The 23,720-nt window shown below is 34.4% G+C and overlaps 1 protein-coding gene across 1 annotated transcript in view; it reads right to left on the bottom strand.

Annotated features, from left to right (window-relative positions):
• Positions 1 to 7,052, bottom strand: part of DIP-kappa (Dpr-interacting protein kappa) — a 173,175-nt gene extending 166,123 nt beyond the window's left edge. Inside the window, exon 1 of the mRNA XM_070106893.1 lies at positions 6,754 to 7,052. Coding sequence (XP_069962994.1) covers positions 6,754 to 6,847 — 94 coding nt within the window. The 5' untranslated portion in view covers positions 6,848 to 7,052. The remainder of the gene's footprint in view (positions 1 to 6,753) is intronic.
• Positions 7,053 to 23,720: the final 16,668 nt, after the last annotated feature.

The raw sequence follows: 23,720 nt of genomic DNA, 5'->3' as shown, positions 1-23,720 counted from the left end.
AACCTCGTTAAGTTCCCGGCGAGTCTTACCCTCAATCTGTTGTAGATGATCTTAGGCATATTTTTCGCTCTTAACAATGCTTTTTTTAAGGCTTTCCAAATCTGAAAAAATTCTTCTGTAAAAATATGGTTCCTGAAATTTATTAGCTACTCCCAACAGTATTGTAGTCCAAACCAAAATACTAAAATTCGTTCAACAGCATAGCTAAGCCTCTTTCTCTTCTTCGCTGAGAACTCCAATCATTGTGTTGCAGAGCTAGCTACTGCTTGCTTATTATTGTTTTATACTTGAGATGGCTGGTGGCAATGTGCTTCACCAAGCATGATTTGTATCCGAGAAGAATATCGGTGGGGTCTACTGTCGTGAACTGTCTTTCAACTACACCGTGAGACTTCCCGAGCACTGTACTGAATTTCAAGTATAGTTGGTTGCCATTAGGGAAGTGCAATTCAAGTTCAAAATCAAAATAATTTTCATTTTTTATAACGTGAACAGGCAGTATTAAATTTGCCACGAAGTTTTTAACACGCAGAAAGAAACGTTGGAGATCCTTTAAAATGTATGTATAAATGATATACCATTATACCATATATATACCTTAACATAAAGCCTTGAAGTGATTCGGAGTTGACTAACATTTTTAGATGCTTAATTGGTTTCTCAAGGTATTGGCAAAAAGGTCAGCCAACAGAAGTTGTTTGCTTCAGTTTTATGGATATGTATTTACACATAAAGAGTGGTCCATTTCGGGGTTCCCTACTTTTATAAAGAAACCAAAAACCGAAAATTCAAATCTAATGGGGAATTTTTATTATTATTTGATAAAACATTCTTTATCTGCTTACCGAAGTGTTCTCTCAATAAATCCATTGATTGATGTGATGTTTGGTAAATGGCGCCGACTTGTTGAAAGCAAATAGTCGGTTATAATGGCGAAATAACGGTCGCCATTGACGGTTACGCTCACACCGGCATAATTTTTAAAGAAATATAGACCGATTATATCACCGGCCTACAAGCTTTTTGTGTTAGATTCTGAGCATTTTAGCAAAGTGGATTCGACTTTCCACGGTCTTCGATCGAATATTATCTAGTAATGAATGTTGGGTCTCAAAATGGGTGAGGGTGTTGCGAATAGTACGCTCAGTAGGCCGACTATGTTGACCATAAGTTGAGCGAAGCGCGCGAAATACATTATTTACAGTACGTGAATTTTCGTAATAAAGTTAAACGATTTGTAAACATTGTTCAGGAGTAAATCTGTTCATGATAAAATGCCAAACAGTACTAAACAAAAATAGCTTGACAGCTTGACCCAATTCACTCGTGATCTGTCAAAAAGAGGCTATTGATAAAAGTACATCTACTTGGATCACTTATTACAAACAGAAGCACACAAAGGTAGAGGAATGTCTATATAAGTATTTCAAGCCATAGAATTCTGGATTCGATATTGTGACAGGAGACAAATGTGAAAATAATTAATGAACTGTATGGCATGCTCACATTTAAACCAAGCCAAGCACATCTCTTACAGTTATTTTATATGTCTTGCTAACAATTCAAACTGACTATTATTTTATTTAATTTTATATATTTCTTTTTAATTGTCAAAATATAAATATTTCTTCAACATAGCTTTTTGCCTACTTTAATGTGACGAATAAATTATGGCATGGAAATTTGAATTATTGATATTGACATAATTTATTTCGTTATCACTGACAGCGAAGTGTGCAATATGTTTCCACTACTATGTATTGTAGGTACATATGTGCATGTGTGTTGGTGAGCGCGAATGAATGCCTGTAGCGCAAGTGCACGTATACATACACACATGCATACATATGTACTGGCTTTATAAAAACAACTTTTCAACTTTTTTTATATCATTTACACACACGCACACACACACCTTTTAGTCCCTTCCTAGTAGGTGCATGTATGCATGTACATATGTTTGTATTCTTTGCTTGTTTGTTTTTGTTGTGTTTTGTTTGGTTGGCTCAGCATGTTTTGCCACAATGAAAAATTACCAATTTTCACACATTGCACACTTGAAATTTGTATTTGTCCCACCGCCACCACCACCAACACACACATATATATTGCCGGTCTGATTGGCTGCCTGACACTGCCAACTGGCAATTATAATAAATTTGCTGTTATTTTTCGTCGAAAATTAAAATTCGATTTTTCGCTCCTTGCCCGCCGTTGCCTTGAACCCGCCGCTTGTTTGTGCAAAGTATTTATTATTCAAGCATTCGTCTTTTGTTTGCCGTGAATTATTCAACAACTTGAGCGTGTGTAAATTTTATAGCAGGTGGGTGTAATATTTTATGGTACTGGCATTATTATGAATTCCCTATATGAGATTTCGTAATTCAATCAAAAATAATAATAAATTACCACAAAATTTAGAAAAAAGATCGAGTGAGTTGTATAGATTGTTTTTGTTCCTTTTTGCTAACAAATAACGCTGCCTTGAAAATAAGGAAACATTTTAATCAACAAAACAAACTCGTGCTGAGTGGACACTCGAAGGAACACTTTTGATCTGCTGCTAGGAAGAATAACAAACAGTATCGAAAACATAATGCCGAATGAATTATTGTACTACTAAAGATCTAATCTAATCTAATCATTTTAGAATTTCACTGTAGCAAAATATCTTCAGAAGGTGGCGGTTCCATTTATTGGAACTCAATAGACATTTCTAGATGTAAGGCGAGCATAGCTTTAATTGGAACCAAGAACTTCAAAATTCAACTATTAGAGAAATTATGCAAAACCATTTGAAGGAGGGTGTCCACTCTCTAATTAATTTTCTGTATTTCAAAAATCATTGTACCATCAAAGATGCTATTGACCTGTATGAGCCGGGTGTTGAGCGAAACTGCCAAACAGAATATCTGATATCTGTGCTTATATACGACGATATAAAAAATAATATTTCTCTTCAAATATCTTTATACTCATGATTAAAATACTGAGTCGCAAAATAACCTCAATTAGCCCGTAATTATAAAAATACAAATTCCCACCACACAATTTGCCGACTGGTGTAACTTTCGCAGTACCAATATGTTTCCTTGTACAAGCAAGATTCAGGAGCTCTAGATCCAACCAACCAACCCTCTAGGAACCGTGCGGCTTTATATGTCACTTAAATATCAAATATGGTACACGTTGGTCACAGCGGAACCGTTTGCAAAAGAAATCATTCTTACCTAAATTTAAGCCAGCTCTGTGTCTTAACATATATCATAATATATAATATACCATAAACATGGCAAGTGGTCCTGCATTAGCATCTACTGCAATCGGAGCAACTTTTGCTCACGTTACTTCTTGAGGTCCCAGTAATTCAGGCACGATTACTCGTATCTTCCCTTAAATCCAACCATCGAAGACCAATATCTGACAACGTTTAAAGTCTCATATATGTAATATGTCAGTTTCCGATATTCTTTAGTCTAGAAATTTGTTATGTAAAACTTATGCAAACTTCAACCGTTAATAGCTTTTAAACGGTTAAGTTTCCGAAAAAAGTCGTTAGAGGTCATTTTGTAGAGCATCCAATTTTCTATGAAATTCTTGAAACGAGATATTTTTCGAGTAGTTGAAAGCGAGGTATGAGTTTTTCTATCAAATAATAAAAAAAAACTGGTAAACTGTAAGACGGAGAACCCTACAATTAGGAGCTCGTGCTTAGAGAAATTTTCTTAGAGGTTTATAAGAACCGATTTTTAAGAGTACCAAGCGAAAAGAAATCGATTTTTTTCTGGACCCACCTAATGTACATTTTTCATTAAAATAACTGAATAAAAAAAGTTCCAATTTGAAAAAAAATTGTTTATAATAATGAACCCTATGTTTCTAAAAAAATTCCACATTTATCTCATTGGAAATCTGTGAAAAAATTGTAATAAATAATTTTATAATGAAATACTTTTCTTTGTATACAAAAATATTTAAAGGTACATTTTGAAATTTCATAATCCAAAATTTTTCATATTGATTCGAAATAAAAAATTCGTGTTTAATATTTTGCCTCAAAAAACACAAAAAAAAAAAATTTTGGTATGAAAAAAATTTTCGATTGAATGATTCATATGCTCGTATTATGCTTAAGATTGGTCGATTTAGAGATTTTCTGTCCTTCTATTAACTATTGAAAATATATACATATGTACATATATCTTAATAGGATATGCTGAGCGACCTATATTTTTTCGTAATTCCAATCAGGCATTTTCCACTTGATTTATATTATTTGATATAAATTTTGCTTGATAGCAAGCAATCTTTGTTATATTACTACAATGTGGTAACATTCAATTGTTAGTTTCGGTCTCAATTCTTATACTCTAACCTTATCGCTTACTGACTCGTAAACTCTTGCCCGGTGATAATAGAACGCCAACTAAAATGAATCCCGTAGTTATTATTATAGTGCGTACTTTGTATGAATAAACAATTAAACAAGTTATTTGTAAGCTAGCTTTCTTCGATTCGCCACTTCGGTACATTGAAATTCTGCTCTCTTATAAAAGAACTACTTGTAAATTCATTAACACAGTTATTATGTTGAATTTAATACAAGAGAGCACATGTCATTAAAGTGGTATTGCCGTTTGCTATTTTATGTCTATTTGATTATACCAGTCTATGTAATTTATACCACTTGTCGACATCCACTAAGACTCGCTGTACTCAAGACTACTGCTATACGCGACTATTTAACTATAATTGGCTTATGTACTAGCTAGGCGTCCTTTGACGGCATTTAATTAGAGAATTTGCTCGGCATTCAAAGTGACACAATAAGCGCTTTGTCCGGCAACAAGCACAGCTGATTAATTTCTATAGCAACCATTGATGAGCTGCTTATGCAACAGTGAGTTCATATGCATAACGACATTGTAGTTATAAACATATTACGTTCCTCACATGCACTTAATATTATATTATATAACAAAATACAAGGTGTAAGGTACGAGTATGTCTAAATATTGCAAGACATAGTGAAACGCAGGTATATAGAATTGCGCGTATGTCAATCCTGAAAGCACCATGAAAGCACAAAATTGCTGACGTTAATTAAAAAAGAGTAAAATTTATTTAGCTGTGATAATTTTATAATATGATAAATAATCATGTTCGATGAATTAATACTTGGTTCATTGGTTTGCTTTGCCTCATGAAAGCCAAACGAAAACGATAATAACGTTAATACTCGTAGGATGGACGCGCACATTTTTGCCAAGCACGTGGTCCATCTGCTCATCCTGCCATATCTCAGTCACTGTTGGACGGCATAGTATAATTAAACAGACCTTAATAATGTCATGAACAGAACCTTGGAAACACACTAAAAGTGGTATGCCTAGAAATAGAACGAGCTTTGTAGGCCTTGATCAATAATTCCTTTCATAGATGTTATGTACGCAAGACTATAAATTTTATGCGGATACAATAGCAATATCCCCTCAAATATAATAAATAATTTTTGTTTCAGACACTTTGCGTTGTAGCACTTTGAAACAACTAAGCAGTTTCGCTCAGTAAACTTCACAAAGACTACCTCTGAAGGTCTGCTCATATACCAACTAGAGATATGTATGGGAATGTCGCTGAAGAAGAGGCGCAGTGAGCCTTTTCAAAGATGGGTCGGGGATTGGAGGGTCAGTTTTCTGTAAGGAGCTCTCCGTCAAACTTAGCCTTGGGCTACCGAACCACTTTAGTATTTTTCAGGCAGAAGTGGCGGCTATTAAGACAGCCGAAGCCGTTCTGCTAAGGAGTGCAGCCTCTTTCAGGGAGGTGAGCATTGATTTCGACATCCGAGCGGCAATACTAGCGCTAAGCTCACTAACTGTGCGCACAAAGCTAGTAAAGGAATGTCTATCCTCACTAAAAATAGCATTAAGCAACTTCATCATCAGACTCGTTTGGGTGACTGGTCATAGCGGAATCGCTGGTAAACTGCAAAGCCGATGAACTAACATCGGAATTGAACCGAGTTGGATCTCCATTGGCATCTTGCCTTCTAGCACTGATCCAATGAACTTCGCATGCGCTTAGCCGCCGACCCGCTCCTTTGTGACTGCATGATCTTTTCAGCCTAGAGTTGAACGCAGGAGATCTACTGAGCTACTTGCCTTTAACAAACCTCATCTTGCCGCAATCGTAGCGGTTCTTACTGGATATTGCCCAATAAGAACTCATGCGGTAAGACTAACTTATCTTGTTGGATGCAAGTTGTCAAATTTGTATAGGGTGAGGTGGAAACATCCAGACAATCTCTTCTCGATTATCCAGTCTTTGCGAGTCTAGGAGTTTTAAGTAACACAACGAACCGTCATTCTAGTTTAGCTTCAGCAAGTTAGATTTTAATCTGTTTTTTACAAAAATTGCCATTTTTACAGGAGTCTTAGTTCAAAAGCGAGTTGAAAGTTAAAGACGCATTTAGTAAAATCATTAAGCTTGTGATGATTATGTTATAATTATTAAACTCAGCAAATCTCTGTTCCATTTCTAAATTTGTTTTTTGTTTAATAATTTTGAGAGTTGATTAAAATAAGTTTCAGTTTCTAGAAGTTGCTGTTGGCAGATTTAGATTTTTTAGAGATTATGGTACATATGGTACTCAAATATTTAGTAAACTAAAACATAATTATTATAAAATGTAAATTTAAAAATCCTTTTATTCGTTTCGTTTATTATAAAAACATATTTGTTATCGTAACTTACCTTTCGACGGAATTTCAGGCCAGGCCGTGACAGTTAAAAGGCCAAATAACGAACCAAAAATCCAGGGTAGTGTTATTGCATTACTAAGCTTCATTTTAGTAGTTTGTTGTTACTCCCAGCTGACTATGGTGGCTTTAGTTTGTAAAATTTTTCACTTTGTAGCTCTTTTTTTATTTAGAAAGATTTTGATGCAGTATGTCTTACATATGTTTATAACTGCTACATTTTGTTATCCGTTCACTCTCAAGAGATTTGAATCTTTAGTAAACTTTGTAGGTCGCCATTGCTAGAATTTTTGTGTTTTCCTGAAATAAAATACAGGAATTTGTTTTATTTATTTAAATATAAAATATATGTATACATATGAATAAAATTGTTTTTTTTATTCCTTTTAAAATTATGCTTTAGTACTAGTTTAAATTTAACTATCCACTGACGGTTGCTTGGGCAGGTTCACTTGAAGCAAATCGTGAAATAATTTTTAATAATGAGAACGCTATTCTACACAAATTATTAAGTAATTAAAGAAAGTCAAATCGCTATAGGTGACCGCAAATATTTCCTGTTTGTAATCGTCCTTTACATATATATATAACCAGTATATATTAAGTAAAGCCCATGCACAAAACCAAACATTTATTTTGTAGACCTGTGTAATCATTGTATATATGCTAGTTGTATTGTATAAAATGCAATTATTATCTCATAGCTTTGGTGTCAGTCAGCACTGAAATCAGTGTGCCCTTTAGAGCACTTACTGCTCTTTTAAAGATGTGGGTGAAACTGATACTAATGTGAATCAGTCTAAGTAGATGACAGATTGTATCTCCTCTATCGTAATGTAGGCAAAATATCTTAGGACGTCTGAAGTTACAAAGTGGTGTCAGTGTACGAGTATATCACACAAATACTTATAAATGGTCAATTAAATTGAATATGGAAAACATCAGCCAGGGGAAAGTTTCAACTGATTACATTAACTTTTGACATTGCTGAAGTATACTCGTGAATGTCTGCTAGAATAACGAAAACTATGATATTTAGTATATGGGAGCTGAGCTAATACTTTGACCGATTTCTCACCCGGAAATTTGAAATTCTTATACTACGTACCATATATGGGATTACGGTTCGTATTAACCGTATTATATCCTATTTTGGAAATTTTCTCAAGTTTCATTAAGATAACTCGTTAATTGACCATTTATGAGCTATAAACTCAACCGGATGTTTGAAAATCCCTTTACAAGGTAAATTTGGGCTAGAGGAATTACTCATCCGCTTTTATTCATTTTAGGCACAAGAATACACTGTTATTAGAAAGAGATTTTAATTATGATAACTCTTATATTGACCGATCTATACCATAATAAAGTCAACCAGAAGTTCGAAAAGATTTATATAAGCAATATGGGAGCTGGGGGAGTTATTTATGCGGCTTTACCCGTATTTGGCACAAAATCATACTGTTATGATAAAAATATACTCTATCGAAATTTTAATACTAAATATCATGGATTTATCGACATTTTCGTTAAAAAGATAACAATAGGCACTGAGTTCCATATATTCGATATCTGGGGACCTGAAAAGTTATGGTCATATTTCAAAAATTTTCGTACGTAAGATGGTACATGTTAAAGGCACTATTTGTGCAGAGTTTTAATTCGATAATGTCGTTGACTCTCGAGTTATATACTATGGAATTAAAGAATCAGGTGGAGTTTCAAAATAATATACATATATAGGCGTGGTTGAAGTCCAAGATATAGGTTTTCACCTAAAGTTGTGTGGTACCACACATATTGTGATTGATGCAGGCTCCTATGGGGCCCTTTTGTATCATATAGGATGTGAAGTGTAATGCTCCGTATTTAGTTGGTGAGTTATTGTGCTTGTACCATAATCGTTATACGGGGAGCATGCGGGATTTTCATACTGCCGAAGGAATTGCTGAAAATATTTCTCCTGCGTGAATTTGGTTAAAATAGCTTTAGTGGTTTGTGAGATATGTTATGTATATTAAATTTATTGAGGAGCGGTGCCAACTATGCAGCAGATGAACATTGCATTATTATCAAAAACAAGTGAAGTATTTCTGAATGAAATAAATTAAAATTGGAAATCAGTGTAGGTGTTTTTTTTTTATTTTACAAAGAGTCTTATTAATGACAACCTTTCATATACTTGCCCACCCAGTTCTGAAACATTTACCACTTTAGAGTTGTACTAATTTTTAAGTACACAGTCGTGCAACAAAGAGGTGTGAACACAGAAATTTGGTCACCTCTAATCACTTGTGTTAGTAAACATTGGCCAGCGCACAACGTATAATCATCATTTGCAGGAACAGCAACAACAACAGCAACTCACATGCAATTACACATACAAACATAGACATACACTTGCCAAATTATCACACTAACTGTAAGTGTAAGCAACCAACAGTTCGAGCGCTTTGCACTGCCATCAGAGGACTCGAGCATTCCGTACTTAACTTTAGCCTACAATTAGGCGCTGTGGCGACTTTCGCTCTTATGGCTTTGAGCGTGCTAAATAAGTAGTTGAAAAACGCATGTATAGCCCTGTTTGCTTTCTGTTAGTAGTTGATTTTTACTTTGCTGCTGTTGTTTGCCTCTTTTCGTGCGCTATGCTGCTGAAATTTGTTTAAACTCACTCGAATAGCTCTGGACAGCTAATGTTGGCTTAATTTGTCTTTTTGCCTATCTATGTTTATGTGTGTGTGTTTGTAGGAAGCTTAGCATCCGCCTTCTCAACTTATGCTCACGTCTAGTTCAACTTAACTCCTCGTCACTTTCTTGTTAAATTCAATCAATTTCGAACGCATTCCGACCCTTTCAATTTCGCACATTCACGCCACAACACGTCTCAGCCGCCTTTGCCATTCTGCTACAGTCTGTATATGTATATGAAGACGAGAAAAACCAAGACGAACAAGCAGAAGAAGAACGCAGCACCGCAGACAAGCACGAGACGTGGAAAAAAGTGCCAGCTTAGTCTGTCGCATGTTTTGAATGGCTTAAGTCGTCTCTCTCTTCTAAATTGAGCATTTGCGTACGCCAATTTGATGTGACGCGACGACATCGACGTTGACAACGGCAAGGCAACAAGAACATCACATTTTTGTGGGCAGACAGATAAAGTTTTCCAACATTGCGTTGTGGCACAAAGGAAGCGCAGCAGACTTGTATCTTTCACAATTTTTTTCTGCCCGTTTTGTTGTTGTTTGTGTTGATGCGTTAAGCACTTAAGTAGGATTTACGAAAACTATTAGTGGTGTTTTTGGATATTTGGAGCAAAGTCTGAGCAATTCGTGTGGCATATTGTGATATGTTTACTTAACGAAATGTTCGCAATGCTTTATTGAGATTTGTATACTATGTGATTTATCAACTTATTTTTCAAACGTTGAAAGTCTGTTTGCTTATTGACATATTTCAATCATAAAATATTTATCGATGACGAAGCGAATTTTTATACAACCAAGACCGTATTTAGCTTAATATATATTGACACTTTCTCTAAATACGTTCTATCTGTTTTAAAGTTACACGAAATTGAGTTGAAGCCGACCCACAAACGGCGAGTGATTTCGAAGAAATGGTGGATGAAACTTTTTTTTAGGTTTCGGCTCATTTTTAATCCGCCATTCGCTAGATTAGATAGCTTAGATATCATTTTCATAACCCCACGTCTTCTCAACAATAATAATGCGTTTTATGACAGTGTAAATTAACTGAGCAGTTTATCAAGCATCTGTTTTGAGACCTCAGGTCTTTGATAAAAAAAGTTTACCAAAATTAGTTGCGTCGATCCATAAGAGGTGTTGAGATCATCTGCTATCCCTCTGATGCCAACATGATGACTTTCATGCACTCTTTTTTAAAATTGTTGGATATTATCGTCATTAACAGAGGTGGACAGACCACTCGCTTGAGGCAAACTTTCGATGACTATACGACCTTCACTGAACGATTTGTGCCACTCTAATACTTGCGTCTTCAGCAAACAGCTGCCGAGCATACCAATTGACATATGGTGATCAAACTTCACATGAACATAAAAAAGGTTTAACCAATCTAGATAGAAAAAATGTGTCGATCCGGTTTGTGCGCGCTGTTTAAACGGTCAAATATCACTTAATTTAAGAGTCAGGTACTAATTTTACTAGCAAAGAATGAAATGTGTAATATAGGCTATAACATAAGTCTTATACAATAAAAACATTCTAAAGTGTCATTATAATTGTAGATTAGAGAATATAACCCAATTAGTTTAAAATTTCCATTAAAGGCTGGTCTTCGTTCAACCCCCTCTTTTAAGGAAAATGTTACACTACTTTATACAATTTTAATTCCAGAGCCTTAATTGCCGCTTGGCTAACAGAAGAAGACTCCTCCTGTTCCTGTTTCCCCCTTTGATCCATCGGTGAATGCAAAAATTTCGCCGTTGGTATTGTCGATCACACTACCGTTGGTTCATTCCTATTTACGGGGAATATAAGCGTTGTGTTTAACTCCGCAGGGTTCTTCTTTTATTGGTCGTATTTGTAATCCCAGAGCCTTCGTTGATGTCGTTTCCAGCAGGCATACCGACTGCAACTGTTGCAAGAGTTTAATATGGCACTATTTTGTTACTACCATCCATCCAACCAACGAACCATATGTTGTGTGGGATTGATGACACTTGTGTAGAGCGCCAATAAACTATGTGGGGTTGTAGACCTAACTTTGGGGCAATGGCTCATCCCAATTCGAAGAGCTTTAGAAGCCTTGCACTTAATGTGTTCTCACCAGCTTAGTTTTGGGGTTACATAGGATAACCTTTCCACATCGTACATGGCTTATCTATTGCTAGTATACTACTTAACCAGGTTAGTCGGTTCTAGTTAATGACAAAAGAGGAGTGCAGAGAGAGTTCAGCCGTATTGGTGTTGCTAAAAGAACTTTACTTTCTTTTTGATTAATCTAAATACATCACGTAGAGAGGTATCAACTGATTTACCTTTGACATACGCAAAGACCTAGCTGAAGATGGATCGATTGGGTGAGACTTGCCGTTTTAAGAGATCGTCGCAGATCCTTTCCACAGTTTTTAGTAGGAAAGATGATAAACTAATCGCTCAATAACATTTGGCATTTACTATTATTTTTATTTTTATTAATATGCTCATTTCAAATATAACATCTCCGATCTAGGCTATCTTTGTATTATAAAAATCATATCGGTAAGGATATTCCACTTAAATTCGAATATATATTACTTGAAATATGATATTGTCTTCATATTATATTGGCATATAAACACCATGTGCATTGTCTTGAGTAAACCAATTCTTGGCTCGCTTCGATTTGTGTTCGGTACACTAGCTTGATGCTATCAAACACAGGTCATAAAGCATCGACACTGCCAATCCAGTGACGCTTTTTTTACCATTTGAAGGGCATTTAGAGGGAAAGATTCGATTTTGAGGGGTATTAGGCGAAAGGTCATGGTAAAAGTTAAATAAATTGATTTTAGTTTCTTCTGATCAATTTTTTATCAATTTAAACATATGAACACTTATTACAGTCAACAGTTTTAACCCTCGTTTATCTAGTTATTACCAGATAAATCCTTTGTAGATTAATAAAGCTTCTTGAGGCAGGTATAATGAAGCAACTTCTTCTCATTAGCCGATGCCAACATATACTTGAATTGTATTTGGAACCATTGACGAGTTAAAGATTGTTACCTGATTCTAACGATAAACTCTTTTGAAATAAGTTCTCAATAAAAGATGTGCTGATGACCCCAGATATATTCACACATATATTACACATTAGGGCTTCCATAGCTTTTAGGCTTTACATTAGTAAATATCTGAGTGGTTTCATTGAAACCCCCAGCAAGCGTCCCGTACAATGTGGGTCAAAGAACTTGACCCAATATACCCACATACTTGCAGTTGAAACTCCTACAAGTAAGACTAAATCACATTGTGAAGCAGAGCGTATAAACAAGTTGGTTGCATTTAATAGTTCCTCCGGGTAAAATTTAGAATTTCTGCATCAGCATAAGACATGGCTGCTTACTGCATTTTCGGCTTCGGCTGCTGGTGCTCCACACATATTATATATATTTAGATAAGTATGTATGTGTAATGGACATTGTGTGTAGTGTACCTTTATGTGCATGTTTAGAGCAATTTCTTTTGTTGTTATTATCATTGATGTCACTTTGCTTTTTGTTGCATTATTTCCTTATTTCTTTCATTACTGTTGTTGTTCTTATTGCTGCAGGAGTAATTTTCTTTTCACTGCAAAAATCTATTTGTTTCAATGACTGTTGTGTTGTCGTTGTTGTTATTGTTGCTGTTATTTGCGTTGATGATGTTAGTGATTTTGCAACCACTTCTCTCTATCCACTCCCCTTGCCGCGCTCAATGCATTTAAGTTATTGTATTTAGTGCTGATGCGCTCTGCTGTGTTTTGGTGATAACTGAGCATCCTTGCTGCCACAGACATACACACACATGCATACATGGCACTAGTTGTTGTCTGCTAAAACAAATGTTGCTTGGTCCTGCCAGTTGCCAGCTGCCAGTCGTCTTTGTGTCACATTATTATTGTTGCTATAACCATGTGAATATACGTGTGCACTCACACACACATACGTCGATATGTTGTGCCGCAATAATAAAAATCTCGCCATGAATGAGTGCAAAATGTATGCAACTAAGCACACACTCTCACAGGCTAGTATGTTTGTATGGTTTTTCACTGTTGCATGTGCTTTTGTCGGAAATCTCTCAGCGCTCGAAAGCGGCAAGAAATGCCAAAAAATATATCTATAATGTGTATATGTATGTGTGTGCCTATATCATGGAGGCAAGCAAAAAACTGTTTCAGCAAAGCAACGTCACGACACGCCGATATTGTTGCACGTAGCATAGTCATAAAATTGTGTACGCGAAAAGCAAAATAAAAATTGCAGCAACAACAAACGAGACTTTGACAACAAGACGACGACAACGACAATTGTATGCAGTGCAAGTGTGCGCACACGAAACTGAAAGCAAGAATTGCTGAATATACCTCGAATGTGCAAAATGGCGCAAAATGCTATTGCAGCAATACCAATCGGCAAAGAGCCGAACCAACAGAAACCTATGGTCCAGTATGAGAGTCTAGCTGCCACAAGGCGCTCAGCAAGGAGTCATGCCAAAAATACATTTGGTAGTATAATTGCATTAGTACAAAATATATAGGGTCCATCAATAGGTGCTGCCGAAAGAATACATTTATAGGATTGTATATCGAATTGCCGGGAGTAACTTATAAATATACATAAAAGGTTGATATTGGAAATGTCCAATATTTATTTAGAGAGTGTTCAGAAATTTAGAACACGTTAGATCATATATTATAAACTATTTGTTATTTGGTTCAAAGGACACGTTTCAGTGAATATTTATAAAGTAAGAGACTTTAAGGTCTAAACTCTCAAAGAACTACGAAAATACTGAAGTGAAAAACAATTACAGAAATTGATAAAAGACGACTTTCCCATTTGTACGGCTAATAAAACGAAGTTAAAGTTCCGAAAACTAGAACTTTCTGTCAAAACTAGACCTTATCGAAACACATATTTGCCAATATTCCTCCAAACGCTTTCGGTTACCGTCCAGAGATTGTTAAATTGTTTACATAAAAACTTAACATAAGAGAATTGCATCAAAATACATACCAAACTGCCTTTTGTTGTAATGGATTGATTTCGCAACTTTAAAATTTTAATCGCTATTAGTTTCCCCGTTAATGTTCCCCCAAGCCACATTTAATATTTTAAGTAGGTGTTTGTGTTAGTATCTGAGAGCCTAATCGTCGCCCGATTTGACAAATGCAGTTGCGATAAAGCAAACTAAACCGACCACTTCGACCCTAAAACGGATTGAATAGGAAAATGTTTTTTCTCACTAGAATACAGAATGAATAATGTTTTCAGAACTATTTGCACTTATATAAGCGAGGAAGCTGAGTCAAGCCTCGCAAAGAAGCGCTAAGTGTTTGTTATACATATAAATATATAATATAATGATTATCTGACAGGAATAGAAACACAATTCACTTTGATTCGTCTTCCATACAGAGAGGTTGATTTTCGGTAGCGGAAACATTTCTAAGTAATTAGTGCTAAGAATATTTAGATTAGCATCGCTTCAAAAATAAAGTATTTATTGTTAAATACTCGTATAAAGCAAGTTTTAATTAGGTTAAATAATGTTAGGTTAAGTTGGATAAGATTAAATTCATCTTTGTCCCATAAGTATCTATTATAACATCATAATGTAAGAGTGACGAAAGTATAACCAATAATAAGGGAGTGATTTGATGTGGAAATTTGCAAAAAAAAAACAATAGTTTTTGTATTTCTAAAGCCTTAAGAGAATTTGTCAAAATTGTTATTAATGTCGGAGATAATATTTAAGTAATTTTACACGAGTCTTTAAATGTGTTTTCTCGAAACAACTCTTTTTTAAAAGATTGTCATAAATTATCAAGTTCTACTTGCTTTAACGCTTTAACTATTATTTATAATAAATAAAAAATTATTAAGATATATTATTTTTATAATATTCAGAATAAGGAACTTCATATTTAAAAAAAAAAAAGTTTTCCAAAAATTCGCAATTTAGCCAAACTTTTTATTTCAATATTATATTGTAATTAGTATGATAACAACATTTATCCAATTAAATAATGTTTAAAAATTTTTTAGTTTCAGATAATTTGAAAGATTTTTTCCAATCCTCATTTCAGCAGCTTATACTGTTTCGAGTTTTCAATTGTTTCACTTCTTATGTGTTTTTAAAACGCTAATAAGTAACATGTTCAGTAAATTGTATGGTAAAAATTATTTGATGCTTCTTATTTATAGCGGCAAAAAACAGCTCAAATTCATGCCACTAGTTGATAGCTAATTGATTAGATTCGGTTAAGCGGTCCTCCTAGTGTGACAGCCTCATAAAAGCGATTTTTGGAAATGACGAAGCTATAATTCCTTCCAGAAATGCATTTCTTATTGCAAAAAAGGTTTGTATGTCAGCTATATGCTGTAGCAATCCAATCTAAACAATTTCTTCGGAGATTCCACTATATCTTTAGGCAATAATCTATACCAAATTTCTTGAAGATATCTAGTCAAATGAAAAAGTTGTCCATACAAACACTTGATTCCGATTGTTCAGTTTGTGTTACAGCTATGTGCTATAGTAGTCCGATATCGTGGTTTCAACAAAGCAAGGCAGCTTCTTAGAGAAAAGTATGTGTGCAATTTCAGATCGATCAAAAAAACTGAGTTACTAGTTCGCGTATATATAGGCAGACAGACGGACATGGCTAAGCGAGTCAGCTCATAATGCTGATCACTTATATATGTATATGTGTATGTTTTATAGAGTCACCGACATTTCCTCCGGGATGTTCTTGCCAAACTTAATATACCCTGTTTATAATATAATACTTTGATATTGTTCTTCTGCGTCGATAAAACCTTCAAACTGATTCTCTAGTATTAATATTGTCTGTACAATGACTTCACATATGGTCCAAAATTTAAGAATTCACAAAGTGACTACATTAATACATAAAACAAAAAGAAAAGAATAATTTTTTTCAAAGTTGTGGTTGTTTTGGCCTTTCAAAATTCGATTTTTGATATGTTCAAAAAACTGGTAGGCATTGCATGGAGAGCATGCGAAAAAAAATTAAAGTGATCGGATCATTTGTCGGCGAGTAGTTACAAGAGCAAATCCGAAAAATGCTTTTTCTAGAAAAACGCACTTAAAGATAAACTGTTACTATTTGAGATATCGATTTCAAATGTTATGTTAGTTTGAAAGTTCAAAATATGAAAAAATTGTTTTTTTTTTAATTATTTGTGTTTTTGAATTTAGGTTAGTATGCGTTATTTTAGTCTAAACTTAGGTTTAGTTTAAGAAAGTAAGTGCTGTCATAAAAGGAAACATATTTTGTCATTTTTCGAAAGAGTTCTATTGCGTTGTTATAGATGCTTACGAAATGCTATGTAGTACTTGCACTTGCAATATGAAAAATTTTAAGAAAGAGTTTTTTATTCCAGCAACAAATAATACGGCTATTCAACCTAGCTGTCAAATCATTTATCTAAAGTTAAGTTGGCTATTTATTTGTGCTGTCTCCTTCGAACATATCTGTTTGGGATACGCTTTCCAAATTCCGTTAAATCTGAAACCTAAAATTAATTGATTTATCACACTTTGCAACGAATCCATTATTCTCTCTTAATTATCTACATAAATCGCCGATTTTAACGGTAAAATTTTTAAACTTATACGGCCACGACGAAGTACCCTCTCTTTATAGAAACTATTTACTTAAGTTTTTAAGACTTGCTCTTTCAATACATACACGCGACATAGTGAATTTCGCTTATTTTAACTCTTTCCTTCGTCCTCCTTTGCATTTGCTTTCGTCGTGCTTTTTGCCATGAAATGCACTTCGCTATTACTTTTGTATTGAGTGAAATGACTCCCCAGCGGTTGCAGCTCGTCTCGACGGCAGCAGGTTAATAGCATAAGCAGCTGCAATAACAAAAACCAAAAACGCAAAGACAACAAGAACAAATTGAAGACTTGCAACACATACTGACGATTGCTTGGATTTCAGTTTTTGTGCCACACGGTGTTGCATACCAACTAACTAAGGACTCAAAGAGCAGAGGCATACGACGGCGAGTATTTTCAGTGTCGCCGGCTGGCATTCGCAGTAAGCTGGCGGAGAATTGTCGTACACACTCGTAGTGGACATCGGAGTTGTTAGTTGCATTGCATTTGTGGTGTCGCAATGGTATAATAAAGCGGGAGTGTAAGCTGCTGGTTGTTGTTGTACAGATGTTATATATATAATACTAACGCTTTATTATTCTTGTTGTTGCTGCAAATGTACATAGCGTGACAGCTAAGCGATTTAAGTGGCTTTTAAAGCATTTATGCATACACAAATTATTTTGGCATTTTCGTCAATGACTCGCAAGGAATGTGGTTGCATTTCAAATGTTTCTGAGTCAAATCCACGAAGTCTTTTGCACCATTTTGTACATGAAAATTGCATGAAAATGTAAATGCAGATGTTACAACGTTTAAAAGCAAATGTAATATGCATGTTTATACACTTGCAATATATTGTACGAGTGTATAATACAGCTGTTCATCTAACAGTTGTTTGTAACACCTAGAACTAACTTAAGACTTAGACATAGTATTATATATAATATATTAAAGTGATTGGAAAGACGAGACGAATTGGTTCGGTGACGTCACCCGGTTGGTCTAGATAGATATTCCTTTTCGTTCAGTTAACTTAGCTATCTTCTTACTATAGATGTTCAACACCAAAAAGGTGTCGAAAATTTCTTCACCAAAATAACTTATGTATATATTTTAGTTAATATACAGGGTGTTGCATCTTTTTTTGTTGCCCAAACAGTAAATAACTTTAAAATTTACTTTACTAACCGATCAAGTTGGTTAACCAAACCATCACCGGGCCATATTTGATCTATACTGGTTTTGAAATAAAAATTCCTAGATTTCGGATACCTTAAAGAAGTGACATTAACTGACCATCTATATCTCCACATTTGACTCAATAAATTTTTTTGCGGACTTATTTTAAATATTGGAGTTATGCAGCAATCCTCAAACCATTGATAAGCTCAAGACCGAAGGTACGTGCCGAAATCATTGTTAGACTAACCGAAAGGCACGAAAAAGTAATGAAAAACCTAGCAGCAAGAGTTCAGTTTGCTATATTCAATAAAGGCGGCCATTAGACTCACCGTATGTTTTCATTTACAGACAAAAATATAGCTCACCCTATATGTTTTTTATATGCCTATGCCAATAAGTGATCTGAATTCTATGTTGCTTGAAATATTTTAAAATTACGAAATCCATAGTTATATAGAAAGCTACATAACCTAAAGAATACTCTGATTCTCAATTTGTTCTTATTCTTCTAGAGCGGAACGACTTCTTATATATAATTTTGTTATGCAGAAGAAGTGATTGGTAATTAAAGTTTCAATATAAGTTTAGAGTGTTTCGCTGCTAAATCAACCTATTTCCGAGTTTACGTGTGATTTCTAGAATGAAAAACATTTTTAATAGACGTATAGACATTTTATATATTAAAAAAACTAGTTGCACCGAAGCTGTAAAACCCTTCACAAATACAAAAGATTCCTTACAAGAACTTGATTCTGATCGTTCAGTTTGTATGACCAATTTCTTCGAACATTACATCGTTGCTTCAAGTAATAATTCATGCCAAATTTTGTGAAGATATCTCTTCAAATGAAAGACTTTTCCATACAACCACTTTATTCCGATCGGTCAGTATGGCAGCTATATGTTATAGCGGTCCGATATGGGCCGTTTCGACAAATGAGCAGAAAGGAACATGTGCAAAATTTCACATGCATAGCTTAAAAACTGAGGGACTAGCACGTACGACGTATGTATACGAGGTACGTGTATATACAGACAGGCGGACAGATAGACGGACAAAGCTAAATCAACTCGGCTCATCATGCTGATCATTTATATAAACTTAAAAAACCCTATTCAGGGTATAATTAAAAGTTTTCAAAAAAGATTATCTAAAGATAGGCTGGCTACCAAATTAGTAGAGGAAATATGCAAGTCAATAAAAACGATGCAGAATGAAAGTTTCAAAAGAGCTGACAGACAGATGAGGGTGCGATAAAACGCCTAAAGGACATGCAGACTATGTGCAACGGATGCTTTTTACTCACAATATCGCGAAAATAATTCAGGACGGTTGCTGACTTAATCAGGGATCACAACTTACTATCACCAAATGCGAACCGTATGGGCATTATTATCATAATACCTGCAGAATAAAAAGAGAAATAGGCATGAGAGAGACGCTGTAACAGCTCCTCTGCTTCTGTCTGGCCTTATCTAGAACTCGGCCTAGATATCTAGAAACTTTGTTGTTCAAGGGGCTAGATGAAGTATCAGAATAAGATATCAAGTGCTATTAAACTTTGCAGAAAGCTTTGACGTCCTTTATGATGTAAACTTCAACTCGCATTAAAATGAACCTCCATCTGGTATTACAAAGAACTTGTAGGTCTATGTATGGCGTGACAGCCAACCAGTGTAACCTAACCTAACTTATTAGGCTTAATGAAACTAATATTATTCACGTGAAGTAATTAATGGCATTTAAAGCATGCGCAAACTAAATTTGTTGAACTAGTAGAGGGTCTGTAAAAGTTTGCGTCATAATAACGACTATATACAAAAAATTTCAAGAGTAATTAAATCTGCCATTTGGCTTAAGCTAAGTGGTTCGTCATAATATATGTAAGTATATTATATCCAAATTTGCGTTCATTCTTTCCTTTGTTTTATTACGAAGGAAGATAAAGATTTAACTCATAATGAATTACATATATTCGCTGCAATTCAAAGTACCGTCAAAAATACAATTGTACAATTTTTCTCTCCTTTTGACTCAATAATCGCTTTAATTAGTATTTGAGTACGGAAACTTATTTATGTATGAGTATGAAAAAACGAAGCATGGCAACCTTCGTAATCATAATTATTTCAGCGAAATCTCATAAGCTTGGTGTTTATTTAGGACGGTTGCAAGAATAAGGTGAAACAGTTTACAATTTTTAATATTTTTTAAAATAATTTCCTTAGACTCAATTAATTTAAGGCTAGTATTATTGCTTCTACAAGTTGTTGTATCGTACTAAATTGCACCTAGACTATTCTCAGATCAGCTTGTTATTAAAAGTTCAAAGGCAAATTCGGATTATTTCATTTTACCAACAGCTTTCCCATCCATAAATGAACATGAACATAACTAACTAGAAGCTCAAATGCAGTGATCGAATTTTGTTGATTATTTTAATTGCAATTCCAGGTCCCAGCATAGCGACTTCGGAATGCGAAAGAACTTCCTTAACGTATTTTCCTCGTAGAAAAACGGGTTTCTTCCTATCTATTGTATATATATAAATGCACCAAATCGCAGTTTATTCACTAAAAATACAATTATTGATGTGTTACTTCCTTTTCTCCTCTTTTTTTCTTTAATAGATTGAAAAATATTGCAATGTTTTCTTCCATCTTCATAAAATGGTTTAGCCACTTATTCGAAAATAACTAACAAAATAAATAGTAGTTTGGCTCAATTAGAGATGAGACAAAATATCTAGAATACCAAAAAGTCACTTCGACTTCACCACAAAAAAACACTACATAATAATCACATGAGACTACTACCTGAATACCGCAATAAGGTTATACTTGTACCTTAAAGAGCTTCCCGGAGTGGCATAACATTTTTTAAATGATTTCATTTATTGCAACATGAGTGTTTTAACCTTTTATAATTTTTTCTTCGATATTTCACATTCTGAAAATATATACAATTGTATCATACTTCTGAATAGTTCTTCTGGAGCTACTAATTAATAATGCTCGTGTAGGAAACTGCTTAACCAACTAATACCTATTTATTTCTCGTTGAGCTTGTTATGTTTTTAGATTTTAAGCCCTGTGAAAAAACTCACCACATTTCTAGTAATATCAAAAGTTATTATAATACGAAGAAAGAAACACGCTCGGAGTCATTCGAAGGAGCTAAATAAAGCTTCAAATATTTTCTATAAACTTTCTGTGGGTATATGTATGTTATACACTTTTTGCTCAAATAATTTTTGAAAAAATGGATTAAACAAGAAAAAACGTTAACTTCAGCTGCACCGAGGCTATAATATTTTTCACATTTGCATTTTTTATAGCATAAATGAGTATAGAAAGTTCTCTATCTTGATTTTGAGTCAGTCTACCTGTATGTCCCAGCTGTGTGCTATAGTAGTCCGATCTGAATAACTTATTTGGATATTATAGCGATGCATTGAAATATAATCTATTGCAAATTTCTTGAAGATGTCTCGTCAAATGAAAGAGTTTTCGATATAAGAACTTGATACCGATCGTTCCGTTTGTCTGACAGCTATGTGCTATAGTAGTCCTATATCGGCGGTTCCGACAAACGAACAGCATATTATTGAGAAAAGGACCTGTGCAAAAAAATCATGTCGATATCTCAAAAACTGAAGGACTAGTTCATATATATACAGACGGACAGACGGACATGACTAAATCGACTCAGCTCTTCACGCTGATGAATTTATATATGGTATACTTTGTAGGGTCTGCGACGTTTCTTTTTGAAAGTTACAAACTTCGTGGCAAACTTAATATACCCTGTCACTTCGATCAACTCATTTAAAATTACTATAAACTTAAAATGTTTTAAAAGAGTGTTTGAGCAAAAATTGTACTAAGTTTTTCTCCAACATTGTCTATCATACTTGCCGTTAAAGAATAAATAGGTAAATAATTGTAAAATATTTTACTATAATAAATTTGGCAAAGTGGCAATTAGACTTAAGCTTTATACGGTTGTAACCTCTAAAGATTCAAGTTTAAACCTATATATATATATATAGTAGAGTATAGACTATATCTATATATATATATATATATAAGAAGCTCACAAAGTTTCACACAGAACAATTGATTAAAAAGGCCGCTAGAGGGTTAAAATATTTTACTGGAATACTTACAGTAAAATTTAGCTAATTTCTCTGTTCAAAATAGTTTTTCATACGTAATATTAAAGGTCAAACATGACACCATGAAAAATGCCACAAATGGTATAGAGGTATTTACATACATATATACATATATTACGAATATTACCACTAAATAACCTTTAGGTGTACTTGTTGATTCCAAATGTGTTTCAATTCAAAAAAAATAAATATTAAAAATATTTCAATTAACATATTTTTAGAAGCAATAAAATAGTATTTCTCTTCAGCCACTGTCACATTATTACCACAACAAAAATTGCCTGCCAACAACTGCTGTGACATTGCAAATATAATTTTCAAATTCCAACACAAATAACGGCTTACATTTAACACCAACTCAGCTAACACTTTCACTTTGTTGTTGTGCTTATATGTTTGTTGGTATACGTATTGGCACGCACGCTTGCCCGCCCGTCCGGAAATGCACAAATGACGCCGGAAGCGCACACAAAATTGCGGCGAACACCTCGTAATTCAACGTCGCTGTGCAAGCAAAGAAGAATGCCGGCAAATATTTATGACGCTCGCAAGGTTTGTGGCACTGTTAGCAAATTGTTGCTTTTTCACTATTACACAATTTCGTTTCGTTTTTGGAAGTTTTGCATTTGCACCCAGTTGAAATTATTATTGTAGTACTTTTTTTTAAATAATTTAAGTTTTTTTTTAAATTATATTTATTTGAAATTTTTTATATGTTTTCTCTCGTTCAAATAGTTGTTGTTTCTTCAACCTCTATACCATAACTCCAAAGCTTCACTTGAGGCACACATACTATATTTTTATTTTTCAGAAATCCACGCAATCGGTCTTCAAAAATATTGCAGCTCTTTGCTTAGTATATTGTTGCCATCAATACCGCTTGAATTCACCAATTTTTGCACCATCATGCACTTTCAACTCGATTCACGTTTATCTGCAACAAACTTTTCGCACCAGCGTCAATACGCTATACACTTGCACACGCTTCAACGGCGTCTATGTTTGAAAAGCACTTCATTTTTCACTGGTTCAAAACTCCCTTTTCATATATATTTTTCAATTATTCATCGAAAAAAGCGTCTGCGGCTTTTGCAAAATGTGCACTACATTGCATTTGCAATGTTTGTTTTTTTTTTTTCTTTTTTGTTTTACCGCATAGTTAATCACATTTAGCGCGCTCGCTAGTTGTACCGTTATTTTGGTCGTTCGGAGGAAACGTTCCCGTCCAATGCTAATAC

The sequence above is a fragment of the Bactrocera oleae genome, chromosome 3 (genome assembly GCF_042242935.1).
Source record: "Bactrocera oleae isolate idBacOlea1 chromosome 3, idBacOlea1, whole genome shotgun sequence".
In the NCBI taxonomy this organism is placed as follows: Eukaryota; Metazoa; Arthropoda; class Insecta; order Diptera; family Tephritidae; genus Bactrocera; species Bactrocera oleae.
The sequence above is the reverse complement of the archived record's forward strand: the minus strand, read 5'-3'. Positions and strand labels throughout refer to the sequence as shown.